This window comes from Dasypus novemcinctus, unplaced genomic scaffold, assembly GCF_030445035.2.
Source record: "Dasypus novemcinctus isolate mDasNov1 unplaced genomic scaffold, mDasNov1.1.hap2 scaffold_207, whole genome shotgun sequence".
NCBI classification, from domain to species: Eukaryota; Metazoa; Chordata; class Mammalia; order Cingulata; family Dasypodidae; genus Dasypus; species Dasypus novemcinctus.
The window spans coordinates 295430-320442 of record NW_026688181.1 but is presented as its reverse complement, the minus strand read 5'-3'; the positions used below and the strand labels follow the sequence as shown (position 1 = coordinate 320442).

Genomic DNA, 25013 nt, shown 5'->3' with positions numbered 1-25013 from the left:
AAGGAGGATGAAGGTGGGGACTGGGACAGACGTGGATCATTCTGGGTCGAGGAAATGTTACTTGGCGAGACGTGATGAAGGAGTGAGTGTGTCCAGCTACTCTGTGCAGGAAGGCACTGTTCTAGGGGCTGGGGTACAATGAGGAGGGACACAAGGCAGGTGGGGAGGTGGGTACCACTGTCAATTGGGTGGCCAAGATGGCCTCACTGAGAGGGTATTGTTTGAGCAGGACCTGGAGGTCTGGGAGTGAGCCAGGCGGAAACCTGGGGGAAGAAGGCTCCTGAGTGCAAAAAGCCAGTGCAAAGGCCCTGAGGCAGGAGCGGGCCTGGTGTGCTTCAGAAAAGGTCTAGAGGCCCAGTGTGGCTGGGTCAGAGGGAGAAGGGGCAGAATGGGGAAGAGACGACAGAGGGCCGTTTCATATGAGGCTTCGTCAATCCCTATCACCAGTCTTCTGGTGGGAGGTACATTTTCTGGACAGGAATTTTATATTGTATACCAAGAGCTCTAAAAATAAATAGAAAATTAATTTAACTCAATAATTCTACCTCTAGGAATCTAAATTAAATAGCAATTCCTGCAAAAATAATACAAGAATGCCATTTTATAATTACCTATAATAGGGAAAAATTGGAAACTTAAATAATCAACAATTAGAATATAAAGTATTATTTATGTATCCATTCTTTTGATTTTAGAAAGAGGAAAAGTCATATATTAAGTGAAAAAATCAGTGAAAATTAATGCTAAACTTTTATCAAGCTTACATTATTATTGTTATATATTTAATATATAAATCTGATCATTGACTAAGAAAACATTCCAGGCACTGACAGTACTTCAAGCTACATGACAGAACAGAGTTGCTTTTAATTGCTTTTCCATTTTCTAAATCATCTTAGTTAATCTGCACTACTTGCATACTTGAATCCCAGCACATCTCCTCCAAGGTAATAAAATCTGGATGTGCAGGAAATGAAAAGAAATTCAGACAAGGAGTAGCAAATCAGGTTTATTTGATGCAGTTAAGAGACATTTAAATGCCACACGAAATAAGTGTGCTCAGAGCGCAAATTCGGTGCCAACAATAAAGCGGCAGGGCCTCTAGGGACCCAAGCTGCCTGGGAAGGAATGCAAGATTAGGTCTCAGGGCTAGTTCCAGGTGAGGCTTCGTGGAAAGGGGAGCCCAATGCTCTGGATGTTCCACATGATCAGGGAGAGCTCGTTGAGGAAGGCGTTGATGGAAATTCGGAGGAGGGCAAGGTCTTCAGCTGCCCATCTCCTGCAAGTGAGGGGCAGCGATCAAGGCGAAGGTGAGACCTCTGTCCTAAGTCTAGGGCTTCAGGCACCTCCCCCCCCCCCCCCCCCCGCCCAGAGACCCAACACTGGGGTGGCTCCCCGTCTCCATGACCACCTTCCTCGGGGTGAGATGGGCCCGCCGCCACCCTCCAAGCCGGCCCCGTCCAGAACTCACACAGCCAGGACGCTGCCATTCACAGTGATCACCTTCCGAACAACTTGTCCTTGCCGGTGGATATCAAGCCTCAGGGACCTGAAGGCCATCTCTGCCTCCAGTGCAGACCTGAAGGGCACAGTGACTTTGCTGGGGGAGGCGGGGTTAAGGGACCATCGCCTGCTGCCTTCGCCTGGGCCCCGGGCCACCTGGCCCCTGGGAAGCTCTCCTGCAGTGGCCCACTCTCCCCCTCCTCTCAGCTCAGGCCGCTCGGGCCTGCCTCCTTCCCCCTTCCAGCCCTCAGGCATCCCCTTCCACCATCCGCCCTGGAAGCCCCCCAGACCGGCCCCCACGGCAGCCCCTCCACCTAGAGCCGGCCCTGGCCCCCCCATGGCCCCTGTAAAGGATACAAGGTCAGAAGTCGGCTTCCTGCTCCTCCAGCCCCCGGCACTGCGTCTCCGCCAGACCCCGGGGCATGTGGTGCCCGCGCGGCCTGGGGGGCACCCCCGGCGCAGGCGGCAGCGACCTCCGCTCCCGCGCCGCAGGGGTCACAGGGGCTGCCAGGGCCGCTGGCGACCCCCGAGCCTTCGGAGTCAGCAGGGATGCTCTGGCAGACGGGGCGGCCGGGGCCACCCTGGCCATCAGGGCCGCTGGGGCCGCCCTGGTCGTCAGCACTCACAGGCTCCTCGTGGCGGTCGGCGTCACCCATGGCACCCTGGCCTTCAGGGTAGGCCGCCTCACCCACAGCGCCTGCGCCTCCGCCTTCCCTCTCACTCACAGCTGCGGGAACCAGGCTTCCCTCTCCACCTGCCCCAGGCACTCAGCCTTCCTCACGGAAGCGCCGCCCCTTAGCCTTTGGGCCGCGTGGGCTCTCAGTGCGCCTGCGCAAACAAGCTCCCAGGGGGGCGGCAGGGCACGTGACCCTTTCTGGCCAACCCAGCCCTGCCCTGGCTGTGGAGGAGGAAGCTCCGCCCCTTAGTGAGGGACTTCGCTGTCCTGGGCATGCTCAACGGGAGCCCTCGTTAGACCTCAGGCACGTGACCTATTCCTCCAAGCAGACCCTGACCATGCCCTGGAAACTGTCAGCCTGAGCTGGACAGTTCTGCCAGATACAGAATTCTTGGCTGGCAGTTTTTCTCTTCCAGTACCTTAAATACTTCATACCATTTTCTTCCTTCCTCCACAGTTTCTGATGAAAGGTTGGCATTTAATCTTACTGAAGTTCCCTTGTATGTGATACCTTGTTGTTCTCTTGCTGCTTTCAGAATTCTTTTTATGTCTGATGTTTGTCATTCTCAATAGTAGGTATCTTGGAGTAGTTATATTAGGATTTGTTTTCCTTAAGGTGCATTGTTGGTCTTGGATATTGATAGTGATGTCTTTCATAAGGATTGGTTAAGTTTTGGTCATGATTCCCTCAGATATTCTTTCTGCCCTTTTCCCATTCTTCTTCTCCTTCTGGGACACGGATAGCACATAGGTTTGTGTGTTTTGCATTGTCATTCAACTCCCGTAGACCCTGTTTCATTTTTTTCCTTTCTTGTTCCTTTCTGTTACCCTGTCTTTTCCAGTTCCTTTTGACCTGTCCCCGAAATAACTAATTCTATATTTGAGCAATTCAACTTGACTGTGTGCTTGTAATGTATTTTTTAAAGATTTCTTTTACTTATTTCTCTCCCTCCTCGCCCCCCACCATGGTCTGCTCTCTGTGTTCATTCCCTGTGTGATTCTCTGTGTCCACTTGCATTCTTGGCAGCACCAGGAGTCTGGGTCTCTTCTGTTGCATCATCTTCCTGCATCGGGTGTCCATGTGTGAGGCGCCACTCCTGGGTATGCGGAGCAGTTCAAGGTGGGGCGCACACCTTGCACGTGGGGCTCCCCTATGTGGGTGACACCCGTGCATGGCATGGCACACTTTGTGCATTACAGGAAGTTATGCACATGGGCCAGCCCACCACATGGGCCAGGAGTCCCTGGTTTTGAACCCTTGACCTCCCATACGGTAGGCAGACGCTCTATCAGTTAAGCCACGTCAGCTTCCATCTAATGTATTTTTTTAAGATTTGTTTTTTATTTATTTCTCTCTTCTTTCCTCCACTCTCCTGCCCATTGTCTGCTCTCTGTGTCCATTCACTGTGTATTCTTCTGTGTCTGCTTGCATTATTGTAAGCAGAACTGGGAATCTGCGTCTCTGTTTTCTGCATCGTTTTGCTGCATCAGCTCTCTGTGTCTGTGATGCCACTCCTGGCCAGGCTGTGCATTTTTAGCACAGGGCGGCTCTCCTTATGGGGTGCATTCCTTGCACATGGGGCTGCCGTATGCGGGGGACACCTGTGCGTGGCACAGCACACCTTGCACGCATCAGCAGTGCACGTGGGCCAGCTCACCACATGGCCCAGGAGTCCCTGGTTTTGAAACCTGGACCTCAGATATGGTAGGCAGACACGCTATCAGTTAAGCCACGTCTGCCTCACTCTAATGTATTTTTAATATCACCCATTCTGTCTTTCATTCCCATAATCTCTTTTACTTCTCTATGAAGGCTTTCCAGTTGTTCTTTATTTTCACCCGGTGTCTTCTTAATATCCTTTATTTCCTTCTATGACTTTCCTTCAATTTTTAATTTGAGAGAGTTGTTGATTATCGTTGATTAATTCTCTTAAATTCTGAATCTTTTTAGGATATTTGGTTTGTTATTTTCCTTTGGCTGAGCCATCTCTGTCTGTTTCTTAGTTTGTCTTGTAATTTTTGCTCATGTATAGCCATTGCATGGCTGAAATACAATATGTTTACACATTCACCTGTTGGTGGACTTTGGGTTGCTTCCAGATTAGAGTTATAATTATCAAAGCTGATATAAAACTTCACATACTATCTTTGTGTGGACATATATTTTCAGTTCTCTTGAGTAAATAACCAGAAGTGAGACTGCTGGGTTATAATAGTAAGTGCAAGCTTTGCTGTATAAGAAACTGCCAAATCGATTCCAGTACGTTTGTACCAATTTACATTCCCACCAGCAAATGTGCAGTTTCCAATTTTGGATTTAATATGAACATATATACAGAAACGTGGAGCAGCTGGATTATTTTAACATTTCTATATAGTTCATCTCTTTCAGAAATGTCTAATATCGGTCATCAATGAGCAAGCATGATTCTATACATAAAAGTTTCTGAGAAGCAAATTGGTCTTCCTGCCACATTTAGTATCCTCTTGAAGAGTGTGAGTTATTTCAATAAGTAATGATGTACATGTTAAGATAGTTTAGGAGTCAGATGATTTTATAAAATCGTATTGAATTTTCATGTAATTTTTGCTTAAACCCAAGTGGAGTATGTGTGAAAAAATTATCATTTCATGGGGAGGATAGATAAAGGAATAATAACCAGACACCATAGTCTTAAAAGAGTGAAATAAATAATAATGTTAACATATTCCACTAAACTACTGTTTATTAGCCTCCAGTCAGAGAAACAGACTCCATATTATGAATTTCATCAGAGGGAGTTTTACAGGGAAGTAGTCAGAGAGGAGTAAGGAGAACATGAGGCACCTAAGAGTTAATACCTGCAACACGTGCCAAATCCAGAGCTGGGAGGAGAAGGAAAGGAGGTGGTAGTGCCAGAGTACAGGAGCCGGGACTACCCAGACAGAGCCAAAACCTTGGAGGAAGAGACAGCCGAGGGCTTAGGAAGCTTGGCCCACCATTCTGGAGCTTGGACCATGGAGGAGAGGACTCCTGGTGGGATCTGCAACCCAGAGGATTTTTAGCCACTGGCAGGAAAGCCACACCCCCTTTCTTCCTTCTTGCCCTCAAGTGTCACATCAGTTCCTCCGATTGACCAAAACTAACTTGAATCCAGTGTGCAAAAAAAGCAAGAAAATGTAATTTGTGAGCTGAGGAGAGGAGGGTGAAAACAAGGAATGGATATGAGAGCAAACAGGAGAATGGTAAGCACATACATCAAGTGCAAAGACATAAATGCAGGATTGCATAAAAAATGGGCAAAAAATTTGCACTTTCTTCCACAATCAAAGACCAATATCCTCATGATTTCACAGTGGTGCCTTATAATAAGTTCCCTTTCTAGCAATTAAAAAATTAGCATAGTATTGATTTTGAAATGACAAACTTAAATCTGTTTTTTCATCTTATTTGAAAATCTGTGTCATTCTTATAATTTCTCATGGTTTCTGAATTTGAAAAACACTAAGACTATTTGGAACTTCTAACTTTCTTTTCCCACTTCTCTCAATGCTTAGAAATGCCCACATACCCTAAAGTATAGTTGCTTTTAAGAGGATGTTGCTGAGGGGGGGAGAGGTGGGGTGGGGGAGGTAGGGTTCAATGGGACCTCATATATATATATTTTTTTAATGTAATATTATTACAAAGTAAATAAAATAAAAAAATACAATAAAGCTCTCTATATACTGAAAAAAAAAAAGGATGTGTTTCCAATATACTAGTGTTAATATGTCATAAAATGGCAAAGCTATCTAGAACAGAGGCAATTTATTTAGTATAATATAATGGTAAAACATATAGTTTTACAAATATGGAACAATAAAAGAGGTTTGATGGATTAAAACAAGCAAATCACACTAGATAAATGTAGGGAGATTAAGTATTACATTTAGGTCTACATGTGTCAGTGTTATAACAGAAGGGTGGAATTTGAAATCAAGGTAAAGGTAAAACATTTCTGCCTCTGGCAAAATATCTCCTCTAATGTCATAGTCTCTTGATGAAATTTTTTGCAATTAACGTCCATCTCTTTCTCAGTGCTAATCTTAATTTTAGTTGTGTTTCATTGTTTTTTCTTAATCAGATAATTCAGATATGTGGGAACTCCATTAGGTTGGGAAATCTGTATTTTTTCCTATTTCAAAATTTCTGCTTTGCCTTCATCACTCAGTGGTATGAGGCAGAGGGGTCTGAGTTGTTCTGTTTGAACATGATAGGATGAATGACACCTGTGGGCACAGGTTGGCTTAGACACATATATTGGTTTCCTCAACTATCTCTGCATGTGCCTAGTAAAGGATCCGGAGATTCTCCAAACCCCTCCACGACTTGTATTGGTTTCATATTGCTGCGTAACACATCTCCATAAACTCAGAGGCTTAAAGCAACACCCATTTATTAACTCAGAGTCTCCATAGGTGAGGAATCCAGGCAAAATTTAGCTGGGTCCTTTGCTCAGGGTCCCTCAAGACTATAAGGAATGTGTTGGAAGGGTCTTATCTGAGGCCTGGGGTCCTCTTTCCAGTTCACATGGTGGTTGACTAAATTCATTTCCTTGCCATTGTGAGACTCATGGAGGAAGCTCGCACCAGGCCAGCAGGAGAGACTCTGAGCACAGGGATGTCTGATTAGGTCAGGCCCACCCAGAGCGATTGTCCTTCTAAATAAATCAAAGTCAAATAGCTTAGGGTCCTTCACCTTCTACATCACACAACTAAGGAAACTTCACCTTCAGCATTACACAACTTAGCGACTTCCACCTCCTACATCACACAGCTAAAGAGCCATCACCTTCTACATCACACAGCTAAGGGGCCATCACCTTCTACATCACACAGCTTAAGGCCCTTCATCTTCTACATGACACAGCTAAGGGACGTTCACCTTCACCATTACACAGCATAGGGACCTTTACCTTCTACATCACACAGCTTAGGGCTCTTCACCTTCTACATGACACAGCTCAAGGACCTTCACCTTCTTTATCACACAGCTTAGGGACCTCCACCTTCTCCATCTTCACATCTGCCAAATCCCTTCTCATTTCCCACATAACTTAGCCTAAGCATGCATGGGCCATTCACCATGGTCACATTGCAGGGGAGGTCATCATACAGGACAGGCACTCTGGAGAGTAGGAATCTTAGAAACCCCTCCCCACCACTGGTAGGACAGGGAGAAGGAAAGATCAGAATTACCATTTTTCCATTATTGGCATTTGTATCACTGATTTTGTAGTTTGAGGCTTGCTGGTTTTCCCAGGCCAACCAAGTTCAGATGAGTGCTCTGTGCTCATCCATGTCCTTGGGAGGTAAGTGGCCACTAAGGAGCCAGCGAAGCATATTGGGCAGCAGATTGGGACACTTTTAGGCTGCATCCTGTGCTGCACTCTTTATCACGTTCAACACCTCTTTCCCTCTCAGTCTCTCACACCCTGACTCCTTCCTCCCCTGGGCACAGCTGCTAGAGACCTGGTTGCTCTTGATTTCTGTCTGTTCTGTTCACCTGGTGTTAGGCATATGGGACAGCAAGAGGCACCTGTTTGGAGCAGTTGATTTAGAGCAATCAAGCCCCAATGCTCAAAATCATAGTGTGAATGTGTTGGGAACACTTAGAAGAGTGAGTATGGGTGTTTCTACTCCAATTGCTTCTAATCCTTCTTTAAATCTGTTCTGTTTGCTTTCCTGAGATGTGTGACTTCTTGTTCACAAGTTCAGGTTTGAGTTCTTGTGCTACATGATGTAAATGGTGTTTCCAAGAGCCCACAACCGTGTACACCAGTGTCCCCAGTTTGTATTAGCTATAAACCCCATTGTGAGCGTGGTGATGAGTTGTGGCAGTGGAGCTTTATACTCGTCGCACTCAGGTCCCAACAACACTCCACCTAAACAGAAATAGTGACTCAGGACACATGTCTGTTGGCCGCTACCTCCTGGACTCCCAGAAAATCTGGTCAAACCAGTGCAAGTCAGGGTGCTGGAAGAAGACAGGGGAGGCCACACAGCTAAGTGCGTAAGAGCATGGGCACCAGAGCTTGGGTGGATATCTGGTTGTATTATCTTCCATTGAGAGCTGTGTGGCCTTTGGCCAATAATTTAATAGATCTGAACCCAGGCTTTGTAGTCTGTGGACTGGGAAGTGTAAGAATAGTTATCCAGCAGAGTTGTCATGAGAAGTGATTGAGTACATGTAAGCCAGCTGCTTACAACAAGGCCCCCTACAAATGAAATGTCGGGTCAGTGTTAGCAGTCACCATTTCATTTTCTTAATCTTATCGCCACTGCAATTGGTTCCAGTCCCTGTGGCTGCACAAGAAGTTACCCCCAAATCTCAGCAGCTGAAAAAGCACTTAGTTGTGCCTGCCTATTTTGTAGGTGAGGCAATGAGACAGGGATCAGTGGGGAAGTGTTATCTGGGGCCTCAGCTGGGACACACACTGCTGAGGATCCTTTCGCTCATAAGGGACGACGCCAAGGCTGGGAGCCCCGTGGCCTCTCCAAGAAGCTTGGCTATCTCACCACAGTGTGGTCTCGTTTGGATTCTGTCCAGCGAGGATCCCAGAGCAAGAGCTCCTGCCAGCATGCCAGAAGCTGCAAGGCCTTTCATGGCTCAGACTGGGAGTCACAAGGCATCCCACTGGCTGTTCTTGTGAGGACCCTTCACAACACTTACAGGCTTGTGTTCATGGGAGAGGAGAGAGGGACCCCACATCCCCTAGGAGTCAGGCATGGCCATGGAAGAAGAGCTCATGGAATGGAGCCATTCTGGAGAAAGCACCGTGCCACACTTCTCTACCGTTTTCACGTGGCTCTGCCTAGAAATCCTCATGAATATGTTCTCTCTTTTCCTAGGAAGGCTCTTTTTTCAGTTAGCAAAGAAGTTGTGACTTGAAAACAGTATAGATACACCTGGAGCCCCACATGTGTTTTGAACAGGCATCAATTTTTCTCTCCACTGATCTTACAAGAATAGTGATTTTTGCCATGAAATCATAACCCATGCATCTTCTGCCAACAAATATCCGGCTTTGTTCCTATGAGAAGTGTCAGGAATCCTGTATCATTTGACCCAATGAATAATTCCTACCCAAAGCAGGTGAAAATGCCATCACTTCCTCAATTCTTCATTTCCTCATTTATAAAATGGGGATTAAAAACAGCAATTCTTTCCGAGGGTTATTATGGAGATTAAATGAATAAATACAGATATATTAAAAAGAGTGCCTAGCATCGAACAAGATGCTGAATAACTTGTCAGGACCAATGCCTCGAGCAAAACCAGTGGTCAAAATTTGTAGGCGAGGAAGGGTCTGAAAGGGGTCATGAAAATCTTACTGAATGCTTTGTGATTTTAATCCACATGCAAACAAGCTATCTTCCCAGTCGTGGGGGTCAGTCCACGAGTGTTGGTGGATTAACCATTTGAACAGGACGACAGTAGAAATGTGCGGTCAAGCTGGAAACCTGTCCAAAGCTTCTTACAGACTGTCTCTTCCTACAGGAAGGGCAAAAGAAGACAAGGCATCTTTGTTGTGAAGCAGGAGTTGCTGTCACCAAGAGGAAATTTTTCTCCATCTGAAGAGGCCCCTGAGTGCCCCCGTCATGTCTTTATTCCTCAGGCTATAAATAAAGGGATTGAGCATGGGTCCCTCCACGGCACACAGCAGCACTGTGGCCACCGAGTCCCCAACTGTGCAAGAGGAGGAAGGTCATAGATACACCCCAAATAGAGTGCCATAGAACCACGACACCACTGCAAGGTGGGACCTGCAAGTGGAACATGCTTTACACTTGCTCTGGAAAGAATGCAGTTTTAAGATGGTGGGGAAATATGCATATAGGAAAGAGAAATAAACAGGAAGGGGGTGGAAAATGAAAGCTCCACAGAGTGTAAACAACGAACACATTGATACAGATATCTGAGCAGGAAAGCTTAAGCAATGCATCGAGCTCACAGAAAATAGGGTGAATTCTGAGACTGGCAGAGAATGTTAGTGTATTGATCCGGAGAATGTGGATCATGGGATTGATGTTTGGAATCATCAGAGCCACAGACAACAATTGGATACAGAATTTGGGACTCACGGTTGGGCCATAATGAAGAGAGTGACATATGGCTATAACTCTGTCATATGCCATCACTGCCAAGAGGAGATTGTCCAGTTCTAGAAACAAAATTAGGAAACCCATCTGCAAGAGGCATCCTATATAGGAGATGAATTGCCTCTGATTTCCATGTTAATAACGTCTTTGGAATAGTGACAGAGGTGAAGCAGATGTCCACACAGGAAAGGTTGGCTATGAAGAAATACATGGGTGTGTGGACGTGAGAGGTAGCGCGAATAGCCAGGATGATGAGCAGGTTCCCCACCACAGTGACCACACACATGGAAAGGAACAGGCTGAAGAGGAGAAATTGATGCTCAGGTGCCTTTGACAGTCCCAGGAGGAGGAATGCTGAGATAACAGCAAGATTGCCTCTTGCCATGACTTCAGGTTTCTACACATATGCACTGTAAAGACATTGATCAAGGAGGCCATCTGGGAAAATACTCATTATACCACTTGCCATTAATCAAAACAAAATTTTGCGATACTTTTAGAAGGAATTGCCGACCTTGAGCTAGTAAGAATATGGGGACCATAAGGTCACCAAAGGATGCAGAGGCTGGTGCTGAGGAACTCTTTGTGATTGATTTCTGTCAGTAGGGCCCCCACTTTCCCTTATGGAAGGAAGAATAAGACAGAGAATTGGAAAAAGAGAACTGAAAGTAAGGCACTGGGTTAGGTAATGTAGGTCAAGGTAGTAAGCCGAGTCAACTTGTCATTCGCTGGGTTCCTGTGTGACTTTTCACTTCATCTAGGTAGAATTCTAGGTGATGACCATGTCAATACTACTGTGTGTGTGTGTGTTTGTGTGTGTATAGTTAAACATAAACATATATTAGTACGTATGCATTCAACAGAAAGCTGCTTCGAAGGTTATGCACCAATGTGTTAATTCACAGTGGTAATCTGTGAGGTAAAATCCTAACTTGACTAAATGTTCATCCCAGGCATAGTTGGGGGCTCATCCTCAAAGCTGTGCCATACAAAAGGCATGTCTGTTGAGTTGTGTCCCTGTCTTTTTGTGTCTCCTACTCAAGATCATATAATGGAATCCATGAAGCGTACCAACATACACATTATGGCAGTCCCAGAAGGAGAAAAAGGAAAGGAAAAGCAGAAAAAGGATTTGAAGGAGGAGTGGGTGAAATCTTCCCAAATTCAATGAAAGACAGAAATCTACTCTTCCAAGGAGCTCAACTAACTCCAAGTAGGATAAACACAAAGGGATCCACACTGACACCTTAAAATCAAACTGTGAAGCCAAAGAGAGAATCTTGAAAGAAGCAAAAGAGAAACGAGTTCTCAATTGCAATGGATTTTTGGTAAGAGTAACAGCAAAATTCTCATCAGAAATCACAGGAGTCAGAAAAAAGTAGGGTGACAAATTCAAAGCACAGAAGTGAAAAAAAAACACTTGTCAAATAAGAAGTGAGACCCGCCCTGGGTCAGGCATTCTAATCAAAGGCCTTAACTGAAGGAATATTTTGTATACCTCCCTCCCCTTTCAGGCTTTTTGCTTTTTGTTTGCTGTCTGCTCTCTGTGTCCATTCGCTGTGCATTTTTCTGCATCTGTATTTATTTATTTTTATTTACCATCCCCCAATTTGGCTTGTTACAAATGATAATGGAAACCACTAAAGTGGCCCAGTACATAACTGATATGCACACTTCAAGTGCCTGCACAAATACAAGCAATAACTATTAAAGGTAAACAAAATGCCATTTACAATGATAAGAAAAACTATAAGGTACCCAAGAATATATTTAATAAAAAAATGGGCAAAAGAAAACTCTAGAAGCTTATTTAGAGATACAAGTATTTCAATTCACATTTCTTTGATTTTGACCAAGACGGGTTTTTGTTCAATATTTTTATTAGCATTAAAGATGCACTGTCCCTTGTCCTGCTGCGCCTTGTCGTCCTCGCCCTTGTGGACAGGTCCTACATCCCCACTCTAGTCCCTGCCTCTCCAACCTGCCCTGTGGTCTGCAAGTCTGTGAGAAGGGCCAGATCGGTGTTGGCACAGTGCCAGCAGGGGGCAGGCACTCCCGAGCCCGCAGCAGGCTGGGCAGGAAGAGGTGAGGAGCCCTGCAGCCAGCCAGGAAGCTGTATGTGCAGGCTGGCTGAGAGCTTGCAGGGCAGGGGGCCGAGTGCGGGAGCTGGGAGGGGGTAGGCCCTGTCCTGCAGAGGCTGACCAAGAGGTGAGAAGGGCGTCCTCAATGCTCCTAGAGGCAGGCTGGTGAGTGGAGGCCATGGAGGCCAGGAATGAGGACGTGGCTGCTGGCGCGTGTGGCCCTCATGAACCTGGAAGTGCCAGAAGTACTAACTGGCAGGCTGGACCCGAGAGCCCCGGGGCCCCTGGTGGCCCTGGCATCTCCATTCACACTGGAGTCATGGGTGCTGCAGGTGGAGGCGCTGGCCGGGACGCATCTTGTGCTCCGGCGTAGGGTGGCTCCCAAAGGCAGCTACACAGATTGTATCCTTGACATCAGGCCCATCAGGCCTTGGAGAGGGACTCCTCACTCTAGGAGGGAGGTTGAGCAGGGTGACCGGAGCAGCCAAGGCCTGCAGAATGGGGATCCGGGCGGCTGGAAGACACTGGCTGGAGGGAGGGGGCGGGAGGAAGATCAGAGTGGCCGGAGGAGGTGCGGGGGCGGGGATGGAAGGGATGAGAGGGGAGTTGGAGAAGGCTGGGCTTGGCGGGTAGCGGGGCGGGGGCCGGCAGAGATGATGCAAGGGTTGACCTGAGGGAATGGCAGGAAGGTGGGCCAGGGCTTCATGTGGCCACAGGGCTGAGGTTGCAGGAAGGCTGGCCTAGGGGCACAAGGAGGCCTGGGGTCCAGGAAATTTGGTACTTAGTCCAGCGCCCTCAGAGGGCCTTTCCCATCATAAGTGGAGGTGGAGATTGCGCTCAGGTCCCTGATCTCCTTCCAAGGACTTCCCCTGCAGGCGATTCGGAGGGGACTCTCTGTGACCAGCAGCTTCCTGGTGGTGTCAGTGCTGGAAAGGGCCTGGGGTGGTGATGGTAGTGGTGTGGGATAGGATTGGAGTAGGGGGGTGGCACCCGGGCATGGTGGTGGCGTGGCAGCCAGGGTCAATCTCACCCGAAGGATGAATAATGGAGACCAAGAGACACCTAAATGTGAGTTCTAAAGACCAGGCATGGTGCACTGGGCCTAGTTGGAGAATTTATACTTTGGGTTTGATTTCGGTTTATTCCCCTATTTATTAGCAGATGGATTGATGAAGACCTTGGGCTACTCCGAATTCCTTCCACCTCCTTCCTGCGGAAGCGTTTCCTTGTGCTGCAGTCCATGAAGCACTCTCAGCCCCTGTTTCCTACCAAGTGTGGACAAGGAAATGGGGCCTGAAGCCTAACCTTGGGTCACTTCCCAGGCAATGCTCCCTTCTCTAGGGCATTGATTCCTGGAGTCTGTGTCATTTTACGTTTGCAGTCTAATTTTTTGGCCTATGTTAGCTGTTGGACGCTCGTTTTGTTCCCCAGTTGCAGGAAGAGGGTGAAGCTTAAATGTTTGGTACTGCAGAAAATAAAACTGAGTTAACATTCTTCTATGTCCGAGTATCTTTTCAGCGACTGCTCGCCCAAATTTTCTTCCCTATTTCCTTGGGTTGGAGGGGAGGTTCTGGGATTTCAGATTTTAAGATATTCAGGGTGGTACAAGGTAATTAACACAATTTAGGATAGGTAAGGAAATGAAAATCAATTGGGCCCTGACATTCAGCATTAAATACACTGAACGTCTTCTTACTTTATAATTGTATTAAGACATTAAACATGTAGCAATCACATATAATGTTTAATGCTTTGAAAGTTTAGGATTAAATTTTTCCCTGCATTTTTTTTCCCACTTAGTTTATGGCTTTTCCTCCTGCGAAAATTTTTTTAAAAACACTATAGAATGGATATATAAAGATTCTTTATAATGTAATTGTTGAATACTTTAAATTGTCTTCAATTTTTCCTTATTACAGGTAATGATACAATTGAATTCTTTTTTTTAAACATTTATTTATTTATTTATTTATTTCTCTCTCCTTCCCCCTCCCGCCACCCCCCCCAGTTGTCTGCTCTCTGTGTCCATTCACTGTGTGTTCTTCTGTGACCGCTTCTACCCTAATCAGCGGCACGGGAATCTGTGTTTCTTTTTGTTTCGTCATCTTGTTGTGTCAGCTCTCCGTGTGTTTGGAGTCATTCCTAGGCAGGCTGTACTTTCTTTCAGGCTGGGCGGCTTTCCTTACAGGGCGCACTTCTTGCACGTGGGGCTCCCCTATGCGGGGACACCCCTGTGTGGCAGGGCACTCCTTACGTGCATCAGCACTGCACATGGGCCAGCTCCACACAGGTCAAGGAGGCCCAGGGTTTGAACCGCGGACCTCCCATGTGGTAGGTGGATGTCCTATCCATTGGGCCAAGTCCGCTTCCCCGGGGTGGATCATAACCTAAGCTGTGAATTGGATATAGCCAGTACCAATATTAGCTTTGGATGGGGTTTATGGCAAAGGCAACTTTCTAAACAAATACCACTTGAGTTCTAGTCACAATTATGAGAAGAGAAAAAAGTACAAAACAAGAACAGTAAACTGTTGTAAACTGCCCTCTTGGAGAAGAAAAGTCTGTGAAAGAACATCTCGGACCCCTGACAGCAGTGACAGGTAATTGTCTACAGTGTCCCTGCCCCCGCCTCTAACATCTCTTGAGACTGTTAAGGCAGATGCCCTCATGAAAGTCCAGAGCCATACCATTGAAACCCCAAAAGCAGCAGAGTGGCTCTACCAAAAAAGCAAATACCGTGGATACCAGACCTCGTAGTGCCTAGGCCTCAACTGAATTCTTGTATATAGGTCTTTGCCTGAACGGTTATTTTTTTAATATAGATTCAGAAGGGAAGAATTCCTGAGTTAAACATTAACACTTCTACTTACTTGTTCGTTTAGTGTGTTATTAAAATGGAGGTGAACTTCACCTAACAAAAAATTACCTCTTCTAAAGGAAACATTTAAGTGGCATTTAATAAGCTCACAGTGTTGGGAATGTCCCAAGCACATTATTCGTACCCAAATAGAAACTCTGTACCCTTTAGGCAGTAAGCAGTTTCTCCCCATCCACACACCAGCCCCCGCCACCCCCGGACCCAGCTTCCAGCAATCTGCTTTTTTCTCTATGGATTTACCTGTTCTGGATATATCATGTAAATGGAATCTCACAATTGGCCATTTCTTCCATTTAGCATGTTTTTGAGAAGCAGCCACCCTGTAGCATTTATTATTTTATATGCCTGAGTAATTCTCTATTGTTTGTGTATATAGCACAGTTTAACTGGCTATGAATCCTCTGATGGACATCTGGGTTGCTTCACCCTTTGGTTACAGTGGCTAGTGCTGCTCTGCACCTGTGTGCACGTGTATATGTTTGAGTAGCTGTTTTCGATTCTTTCAGGTATAATTCGAAGAGTGTTATTGCTGGATCACATGGCAACTGTCCATGTAACGTTTTGAGGAAACCTCAAACTGTTTTTACAGTGATTGAACTACTTCTCCATCCCACAGCAAAGATGTTTGTAATAACTTATTCAGGCTCTATTTGTTATAGGTCTGATAAGAGTTTCTTTTTTCAGTCAGTGTTGGTAGTTCGTGTGTTTCTAGGGATTTGTTCTTTATTACATAGGTTATCTAATTTGTCGGTGTAGAGTTATTTGCAATATTCTCTTACAGTTCTTTTCATTTCTCTTAAGTTTGCTAGTGATATGCATACTTTCATTTCTTATTTTAGTTATTAGTTTCTTTGCTTTTTCTTTTTTCTTTTTTCTTTTTTTGTTTTTTTCAAATAGCTTCCATTACTTTTATTATGAAAATAATATTTGCTTAATATAGAAATAGAGATCCTTATAAAAATTAAAATAAAAATACTCTTATATCATCATCTGTATGTAATATCAAATAGGATTTTTTGTATAACTTTATTTTTTTATTCTTTTCTAAATTTTCTTTTTTTAAGGTATATAGACCACAAAAAATATGAGGTTCCCACATACCCCACCCCCCATCCCACACTCTTCCCATATCAACAACCTCTTTTTCCTTAGCTACCCCCAAAATTGCCAATTTTTGTTGAAATTTGCAAATAATCAACTTCTGGTTTTGTTGATTTTCTCCATTGTCTCAGGGGCAGGTGGATTCTATGGGGACCCCTGTGTTCACGGGGGAGTGTCTCAGACATCCTCAATATATTCCTATTTATTTGTAACAGGTCATTGAGCCCCACCCTTCTGCTGCTCTGAGGATGGTCCCTCAGGCCACAGCCTTCATCTCCATGCCACATCCGAACTAGGAGTGAGGGGAGGAGGAGCCTCTGACTGACAATTCTGCCTGTGACCTCCCAAGGCCGACAGCAGGGGCAGCCTTCAGTGGTGCCCGCTCTTTGTAGGGGAGGGACGCTCCCTTAGTTTGCTCTCCGAGTCCTCACCTTGATGCCTGGCAGAGCCTCGGACCCCTCCCTTGGCTGACCTCAGTCCACCCCCTCAGACGGAAGTCAGGTAGCACCATACCCAGGAACTCGACCTGGGACCTCCCTGGCATCAAGGACCTTTTTCTCTGCAGTCTGTGGTTGTAAATGCTCTCAGTCTTTCCTGAGGGTCTTTACGTCGAATCCTGGCAGGGCCTGGGACCTCTCCCTGTGTTTATCTGAATCGTTGCTCAGAGGAAGCCTTACTTCCCTCAGAAGCCCATATCAGAAGTCAGGAAACTACATTCGGGGACCCTGCCTGGGACCTCTCAGGGCAGAAAGAAGGGACATGCAGGCTGGGTCCCCTTCTGCCTGGGGTAGGAGGACCTTCAGTCCTTCCTCATCTTTCTCACTTTCACACTTGGCAGAAACTGGGTCCCCTCCCTTCTCTGACCTGAAGACTGGCTCCTCGGACCAGGGCCCTCCCCTCTTGGGCCAGCTGGAGAGAAGTCATATACTCCACATCCAGCCACGAGGTCCTGCATCTCCCAGGGCTGATAGCAGGTAGGGAACTGCATTCTATGTGGTCGTGTCTATCTGGGGTGGGAGGGCCCCTCCTTCAGGGTCCTCGCCTTTATGTCTGGCAGAGCCTGGACCCTCTCCCACTTCCTACTTGAGTTTGTCCTTCACTGACGATAGCCCTCACCTCCATGAGACACCTGAACAAGAAATGACAGAGCTGAGAGCGGAAGGGGACTCTACGTAAGAGATCTTCATGGGTTTATGGGAACTGACATCAGGGGAAGGCCAATTATATTGCATGTGGCTATACTGTTGTCCCAGATCTTTTTTTGAAATTACGATTCCTTCTTCATTGAATGTTCTTGGCACTCCTGTTGAAATTCAGCTGACCATAGACATTTGGTTTTATTTCTGGACTTGCCATTTATTTCACTTTCAGCCCTAATTTCCCTGCCTGGACTCTTCAGTAAAGTGTTAAATAGAAGTGGTGGGAATAGACATCTCTGTGTTGTGTTTTTTTCTTGTTGTTATAGGGAGAATACATACTGTCTTTCACCATTAAGTATAAGATTAGTTGTGGCTTTTGTGTAGATGATTTTATCATGTTGAGGAGGTTCCCTTCTATTCTAGTTTGTTCAATGTTTTTGTCAAGAAAGGGAGTTGGATTTTTTCAAATGGTTTTTATATGTCTGTTGAGATAATCAAGTGTCCTTTCCTTTTATTCCATTAATATGATCTGTTACATTGACAAATTTTTGTATTTTGGTCAAATCTTTCATTCCCAGGATAAGCCCCACTTGGTCTTATAGTATAATACTTCTCATATATCCCCTGACTTTTTGTTTGCTAGAAAATTGTTAAGGATTTTGTGTCTATATTCAAAAGGAATAATGATTGTTGTTGTTTTTTTTTTAAGATTTATTTATTTATTTAATCCCCCCCCTCCCCCAGTTGTCTGTTCTCTGTGTCCATCCGCTGCGTATTGTTTCTTTGTCCGCCTCTGTTGTCATCAGCGGAATGGGAAGTGTGGGTGGCGCCATTCCTGGGCTGGCTGCACTTTCTTTCGTGCTGGGTGGCTCTCCTTACGGGCGCACTCCTTGCGCGTGGGGTTCCCCTACTACCCCTGCGTGGCGCGGCGCTCCCTGCGCGCATCAGCACTGTGCTGAGCATGGGCCAGCTCCACAAGGGTCAAGGAGACCCGGGGTTTGAACCGCGGACCTCCCACGTGGTAGTCGGACACCCTAACCACTGGGCCAAGTCCGTTTCCCTGGTGTTTTTATTTCCTCTGATGTCTTCATCTAGTTTTGGAGCCTGGGACATGGTGGAATAATAGCATAAGTTGGAAAGTGTTCTCCCTTCTTCTATTATTGGAAAAGTTTGTGAAGGATTATCATTGAATATTCTGTTTGGTAGAATTTACCACTGAGGTAGTCTGGTTGAGGACTTTTGTTTATGAGAGATTTTTCAATTACTAATTAAATTTTTTGTAATTATTAGTTGTCAATTGTCAAAAATATTAGGTCCCCATATACCCCCCATCCCTCTCATCCCATTCCTCCTTCATCAACAACCTCTTTCATCGTCGCGGCACATTCATTTCATTTGGTGAAGACATTTTGGAGCACTGCTGCACCACATGGATAGTGGTTTACATTGTAGTTTACATTCTCCCCCAGTCCACCCAGTGGTCCAAGGCAGGATACACAATGTCGAGCATCTGTCCCTGCAGTACCACCCAGGACAATTCCAAGTCCTGAAAATGCCCCCACATGACATCTCTTCTTCTCTCTCCCTACACTCACTATCTATGGTGGCCAATTTCTCCACACCAATGCTACAATTCCTTCCATTACCAATCACAATAGTTCCATAGTAGAATATCAGTAAGTCCACTCTAATCCATACTGTGTTCCTCCAGCCTGTGGACCCTGGGATGGATCTTTAATCAATTTTGTTAGTTTACATCTTTCTCTGAATATTTCTATTTCCCCCAGGTGATCTAACTTTTAGCCTACAAATATTCACAGTATGTCAATATAATCATTTTTATTTAAATTGCTAATAGTGTTTCCTCCTTCATGCCTAATTTTACCGAATTGAGTCTTTGCACTCTTCTTGGTCTGGTCAACGTATTCTCTTACTTTGATAATTACTAATAATCCACCTTAGAATTGTTGGTTTTTCACTATTTTATTTACACTCACTATTTAATGATTTCTCCATGCATTTCTACTATTTTCTTCCTTCTGCTTGCTCAGGGTTTAGGTTGTTATTCTTTTTTATAGTCTTAAGTTGGAAAGGAAATGGATTGAGTTGTCATTTTTCCTCTTTTGTTTAGTTTTTAAATTTTTATTTATTTTTGTTCAATTTATTTTTCCTCCCTTCTCCCAGATACTTTATGACTCTCTCTATTCATTATTTGTTTGCTTGCCTTCTCCAGGAGCACTGGGGACCTAACCCAGGACTTCCCACATGAGAGGTGAGAGCCCAACAGGCTGAGCCACATCTGCTTCCCACGGGCTACTGCCTCTTCTGGCTCTGTTGGGTCAAGAGTTGGCATCTAGCTGTGTTGCATCCAGAGGCGGCGACTGCTTGTCATCTTTTAGGAGGCACTGGGGCCTGAACCCAGGAACTCCCATGTGAGAGTCAGGCATCCACGTGGTTGAACCACACCCACTTCTTATTTCTTTCTTAATAGATATATTTACAGCTATAAAATCCCATCTCAAATATTTTAGCTAAATTCATTAACTCTTTGGAAGTTGTGTTTTTCTTTTCACTCACCACATCCTTTGTGAATTCTCCTTTTCCACATTGTACATTATATTCAATTCCTAGACCTGCTGTACCACTTGAACACAAACTGGGTGTCTTATAAAAATTCAACTTTATTCTTTCATAGTTCTGTAAGCTAGAAGTACAAAATCAAGGCTATTCTTGCCCCTTTTTGCTTCTTCTAGCTTCTGGTGGTAGCCAGTAATTTTTCACTTTCTTTGGCTTGCAGATGCATCACTCTAATTTCTACCTCTATTCTTATATCATGCTTTCCCTTTGAGTCCAAATTTCCCTCTTCTTATAAAGACACCAGTGTTTGGTATAGGGCTCACCTTAATCCAGTATGACCCTGATCCTAATTTAATTATATCATCCAAGAGCCTATGTCCAAATAAGTTCACAAATACTTGAAGTGAAGACTTGAACATATCGTTTTGGGAAACACAATTCAACTCACAACAGGTATTTTGAAGTATTTACAAAAATTTCCAAATATTTGTGAATTTCCAAATTTTCCTTAAGTTATAGAATCTAATTTCATTCCATTGTGGCTGGAGAACATGCTTTGTACTATTTCAATCTGTCTAAATTTATTGAGGCATTTTTTTATATCCTCGCATATTATCTAACCTGTTAATTTTCCATGTCCTCTTGAGAAGGCTATATATTCTTCCTTTGTTAGATTGGGTGATCTATAGATGTTTGCTCTGCTTAGTTATTTTATAATGTTCAGTTCTTCTGTTTCCTTGTTGATCTTCTTTCTCGCTGTTCTATGCATTACTAGAATTGGTTTTCAACAAATGTCTTTGGGGAAAAGACTTTTTCTCCTGAATCTGCACAAGCCAAGTCAAATAAAGACAGTCTAAGAAAATATTCTTTCAGGAAACTACCAGGTGGTTCGAATTATGAAAATTCTCTAGGACTGGGGTTTTGGAAAAGCTCCAGCCCTATTCTTCTCCATCCTCATGGTTTCCAGGATGCTGGCTTTCATGGTGGTTGTAGCCTGTTGGTTTACATGTAAACTGTGTGGTTAAAGAATGTGGGAATATGAATAAGGCAAGTAAGGATGCCATTAAACTCACTGCTTTACCTAGATTGATCCATTTTTGTTAATAAGTACTCCATGGATTGCTGCAAGCATTTTCTTATCTTCCACCAGCCTGAAAAAAATTATTCCTACCATCTTTGCCTGAATATCATGCTTTTAGGGAACAAAGAATTTTCCAAATCCTTTGGTTCTCCATTTTCACTCCCATGACACATTTAATTTTTAAAAGAGGAACCTGACATGTTTCCATTGGAATCCTGCATTAAAGTCATTTTCCCTTATAATTATGCACAGGGTTTACATTTGGCCAGGATTTTGATATGTACTCTGTAAAGCTGAAGCACCTTAGAACAAAGCCTCTCCTGCTGAGTACCTAGAGTCATTATTCTGTGAGGGTAGAGTAGAAAAAAAGCACAAAATTTCTCTATTTTCTTGTTTGCCTTCTCCTTTTTTTTCTTCTTCACTACTTCATAAATAATACATGACTGGGTTAGGTGTAGCTCAGTGGTTGAACACCTGTTTTCCATATACTAGTACTCAGGTTCATTCTCCAGTTCTCCTAAAAAATACAGGAGTATTGTAATCAATTGTTAAAATACCAGTAAGAGCAATAACTAATATTAAGATCTCAATCCCATGATGTTTACTCTATGTCCTCCCATTTTTTTTTTTTACCATGTATCTCTAGTTCATGGTTCAAAAACAATCGTTAGGGTTCTAGTTAGGGTTCAAAAACAATCACAATGTTCTTATATTGAAAATTAAAACTGGTTGACCGTTTAACTGCTTATACTTCCGATATTATCTCATAGGAAATGGTTCTATACAGTGCAGTGTGTCCATGGCTTCTAGCATTGTTCGTTGAGAACCTTTCACTAGTTCCTCAGAAAATCTCCCAAGAAGTTACAACTCTTGTTTAAAATCTACCATCTCAACCCCAGTGGGTGGATTTGGAACCAGAACCAGCTGGATGTGACATAACCAAATTAGAATTCCTGGCATTGTGCCACAATCTCTACTTCAACTTTCCCTGTTCTCATATTGGGTTTCTATTAAGGGGAGGTTTTCATCATAATTTGAGTTTCAGGAAAATAACAATTCAACTGATCTTTTAGGCATCAAAAGCAATTTGAGTCAGAAAATTCAACCAATATCTAAAAATCTCTGTAAATTATATTTTAGGACTTCTATAAAACAGAAAATCATTGAAGCCAACAATTAAGTTGTTTAAAGACAGAAAGTAAAAAGAAGAGGAAATAAGGAAGGAATGGGAATGATTGTGACTTTTGGACTTCTGAGCAGCCAGAAAAGGAAACAGAGGAACACCAAGCAAAGAATCTTTGAATCCCTGTTTGGCTTTCACAGATCCTATGTGAGGTTCAACCTCTATCACTGTCCTTTTGAAATGTTTACTAGAAGATTATCCAACTTTCTTGCTTCTTGAGAACTTTTTCTCCTTAGCTTGAAGGGCTTTTGTGAGTTCTGAGACTATTCCTCTAACAGACTTAAAATATTCTAACTTCTTTTTGTTGCTTTTGGGTTGTTTTTGTTGATAGAAGGGTTGGAGTCAGATGACTCTTATTAAAGTTTGAAACAATTTGTTTCTTAGAGTCACTTCCTCTGAGAGCTGCATTAAATTAGCAAGAGATTTGATCACTTTTACCTCCCTAACCGATGCTTACAGTGCACTGTGTTTATACTCTATAGCTCTTACTATCATTTAGAAATTACCGGTTACAGATACTAGACTGTAAAATTCTCTAGGACTGTGGTTGTATATGTTCCTATTTTCCTAAGACAAGTTTGGCATATTGAATGAATTCAGTAAATAATTGTTGAATAACTCTTCACTGATTAATCAACTTAAGGAATGGAATTATGAAGATAATACCTTCCCTTTGACATGCCATTGTCAAAAAAAGGCTCTTCTGCTTCCTAGAAATAAAAATCAATTAAAATGCACATCTAGCTGAATAACGTCTGTTACTTCCTGCTATTATTTAAATAATCGCAAAACTCAAAGGCTTGGAACCTGATGCAAACTAATTGAAATATATAAAAGGCATAGAAAGAACATCATTGGCAATCTAGTTTGAAACCAAGCTAAACTGGACTTTTTTTCGATGACAGAAAAGAATGAGACCAGATTCCAAGTTTAGAAGGTGAAGCTACGTGAAATGGAAGGACAACCAAAGTAGCTATATATAGACTTTTAATTTTAATAGCTATTGAATTATTCATCATTATAAACTTGTTGATATTTTTCAAATATTCCTTTATTAACAGTTTACTCTTAAGTATATCACAATTAGTTAAGCTTTAGATGGTTGGCTATTGACAGAGGTTTCTAAAATTTCTGGAAAAGGTGTTGAATAGGAGGTAGTAAGACATTCCAAGTACAGAAAAATTGTTCCAATCTCCCTTAGTTCTATCATATTTACAGTGTGTGGTTTTTATATTTTAAATCAATTTTATGGAAATGTATTCACAAATGATACAGTCCATCTAAAGTGTACAATCAGTGGCTTTTGGTATAATCACTGATTGTACATTCATCACTGCAGTCAATTTTAGAACATTTTCATTACTCCTAAAAAAAAACCCATAGTCACGTCTGAATCCCACTATCCTTAACATGCCATAAAAAACTGTTCATCCGTTTCTGTAATTATATACTTACTTGCATAGAAAGGAGTCAAATAATATGTAGTACTTCATGTCTAGTTTCTTTTACTTAGCATAATTCCTATTTCCTATCATTCCTGGCTTAATATTAATGTACTCTTAAACCCTATACTACACAGTTTGCTTTAGTTGCATTTTCACTCAAATATCACCCTATTATTAACATCTTGTAATGTGCAATAAATTTACATTTATTGTAAATATTCCTATATTTACACCATTAGCTATACTCACTGTCCACAAGAGAGTTTGCTATGTTTCTACAGTCCCATGTTACATCCTTTAGGTTTCCTTTAAACTATATACACGACTGTAATCTTTCCCATTCAACCACTATTATACCCATTTTTTAGCACTGCAAATTACAATCACTAAAATGTGCTATCACCTCTATCCATTTCCACACATTTCCAAGCAACCCTTTTACAGATTCTTCACAATTAAGACTCAGCTTTTCATTCTCTATCCTCATTCTATCTTCTGGTGACCTGTATTCTAGCTATTAAATCCCTGAGTTTGTGAATTATAATTGGATATTGTTAGTTAAATCATTCTATATTTTCCCTTTTGTGTCTGGCTTGCTTCACTCAACCTGTTGTCCTCAAGGTTCATTCATGTTGTCATATGGCTTACCACTTCATTTCTTCTTATATCTGAATAATATTCCATAGTATGTATATACCATGATTTGCTTATCCATTCATTGTTTGATGGACACCCGATTGTTTCCATCTTTTGGCAACTGTGGATATTCCCACTATGAACATTGGTGTGCATATGTTTGTCAGTGTCCCTGTTCTGATTTCTTCTGGATATATGCTTAGTATTGAGATGGCCAGATGACATGGCAGGTCTCTATTAATCTCTTTAGGAGCGAGTAAACAGTCTTCCATAGCAGGTGTACAAATTCTAGATTCCTAACAACAGTGAATCCTATTTCTTCACATACTCTCTAACACTTTTATTTTTAATATTTTTGTAATAATTGCCATTATATGGGTATGAAATAAAATCTCACTGTAGTTTCGATTTGCATCTCCCTAATAACTTTTGATGTGGAACATTTTTTTCATGTGTTTTTTCACATTTGTATTTCTCATTGGAAAATGTTCACTGCCCATTTTGTAATCATATTATGTGTCTTTTTATCATTGAATTGTAGAATACTTTCACATTCATGGATATTAAGCCCTTTACAAAGTTTTGATTT

At 43.2% G+C, this 25013-nt stretch overlaps 1 protein-coding gene and 1 pseudogene across 1 annotated transcript; both read right to left on the bottom strand.

Annotated features, from left to right (window-relative positions):
* Positions 1–1149: 1149 nt before the first annotated feature.
* LOC105745091 (EKC/KEOPS complex subunit LAGE3-like) lies at positions 1150–2159 on the bottom strand. The gene is made up of 3 exons (XM_012521171.1): positions 1918–2159; positions 1472–1600; positions 1150–1279 (listed from the first exon to the last, which is right to left on the bottom strand). Exons 1-3 carry the CDS (start codon positions 2157–2159, stop codon positions 1150–1152), a joined length of 501 nt encoding a protein of 166 aa, XP_012376625.1.
* A 10542-nt stretch (positions 2160–12701) lies between these two features.
* Positions 12702–25013, bottom strand: part of LOC101428172 (cytohesin-3-like) — a 152094-nt pseudogene continuing 139782 nt past the window's right edge.

Bases quoted from the DNA above. Each gene is read 5' to 3' on its own strand.
- LOC105745091 (XM_012521171.1), bottom strand. From the start codon at position 2,159: ATGGGTGACGCCGACCGCCACGAGGAGCCTGTGAGTGCTGACGACCAG. The intron at 1,601-1,917 runs GTCTGGCGGAGA...CGCCTCCCCCAG, and splicing joins CGGGCACCACATGCCCCGGG to CAAAGTCACTGTGCCCTTCA. The intron at 1,280-1,471 runs GTGAGTTCTGGA...CCTCACTTGCAG, and splicing joins AATGGCAGCGTCCTGGCTGT to GAGATGGGCAGCTGAAGACC.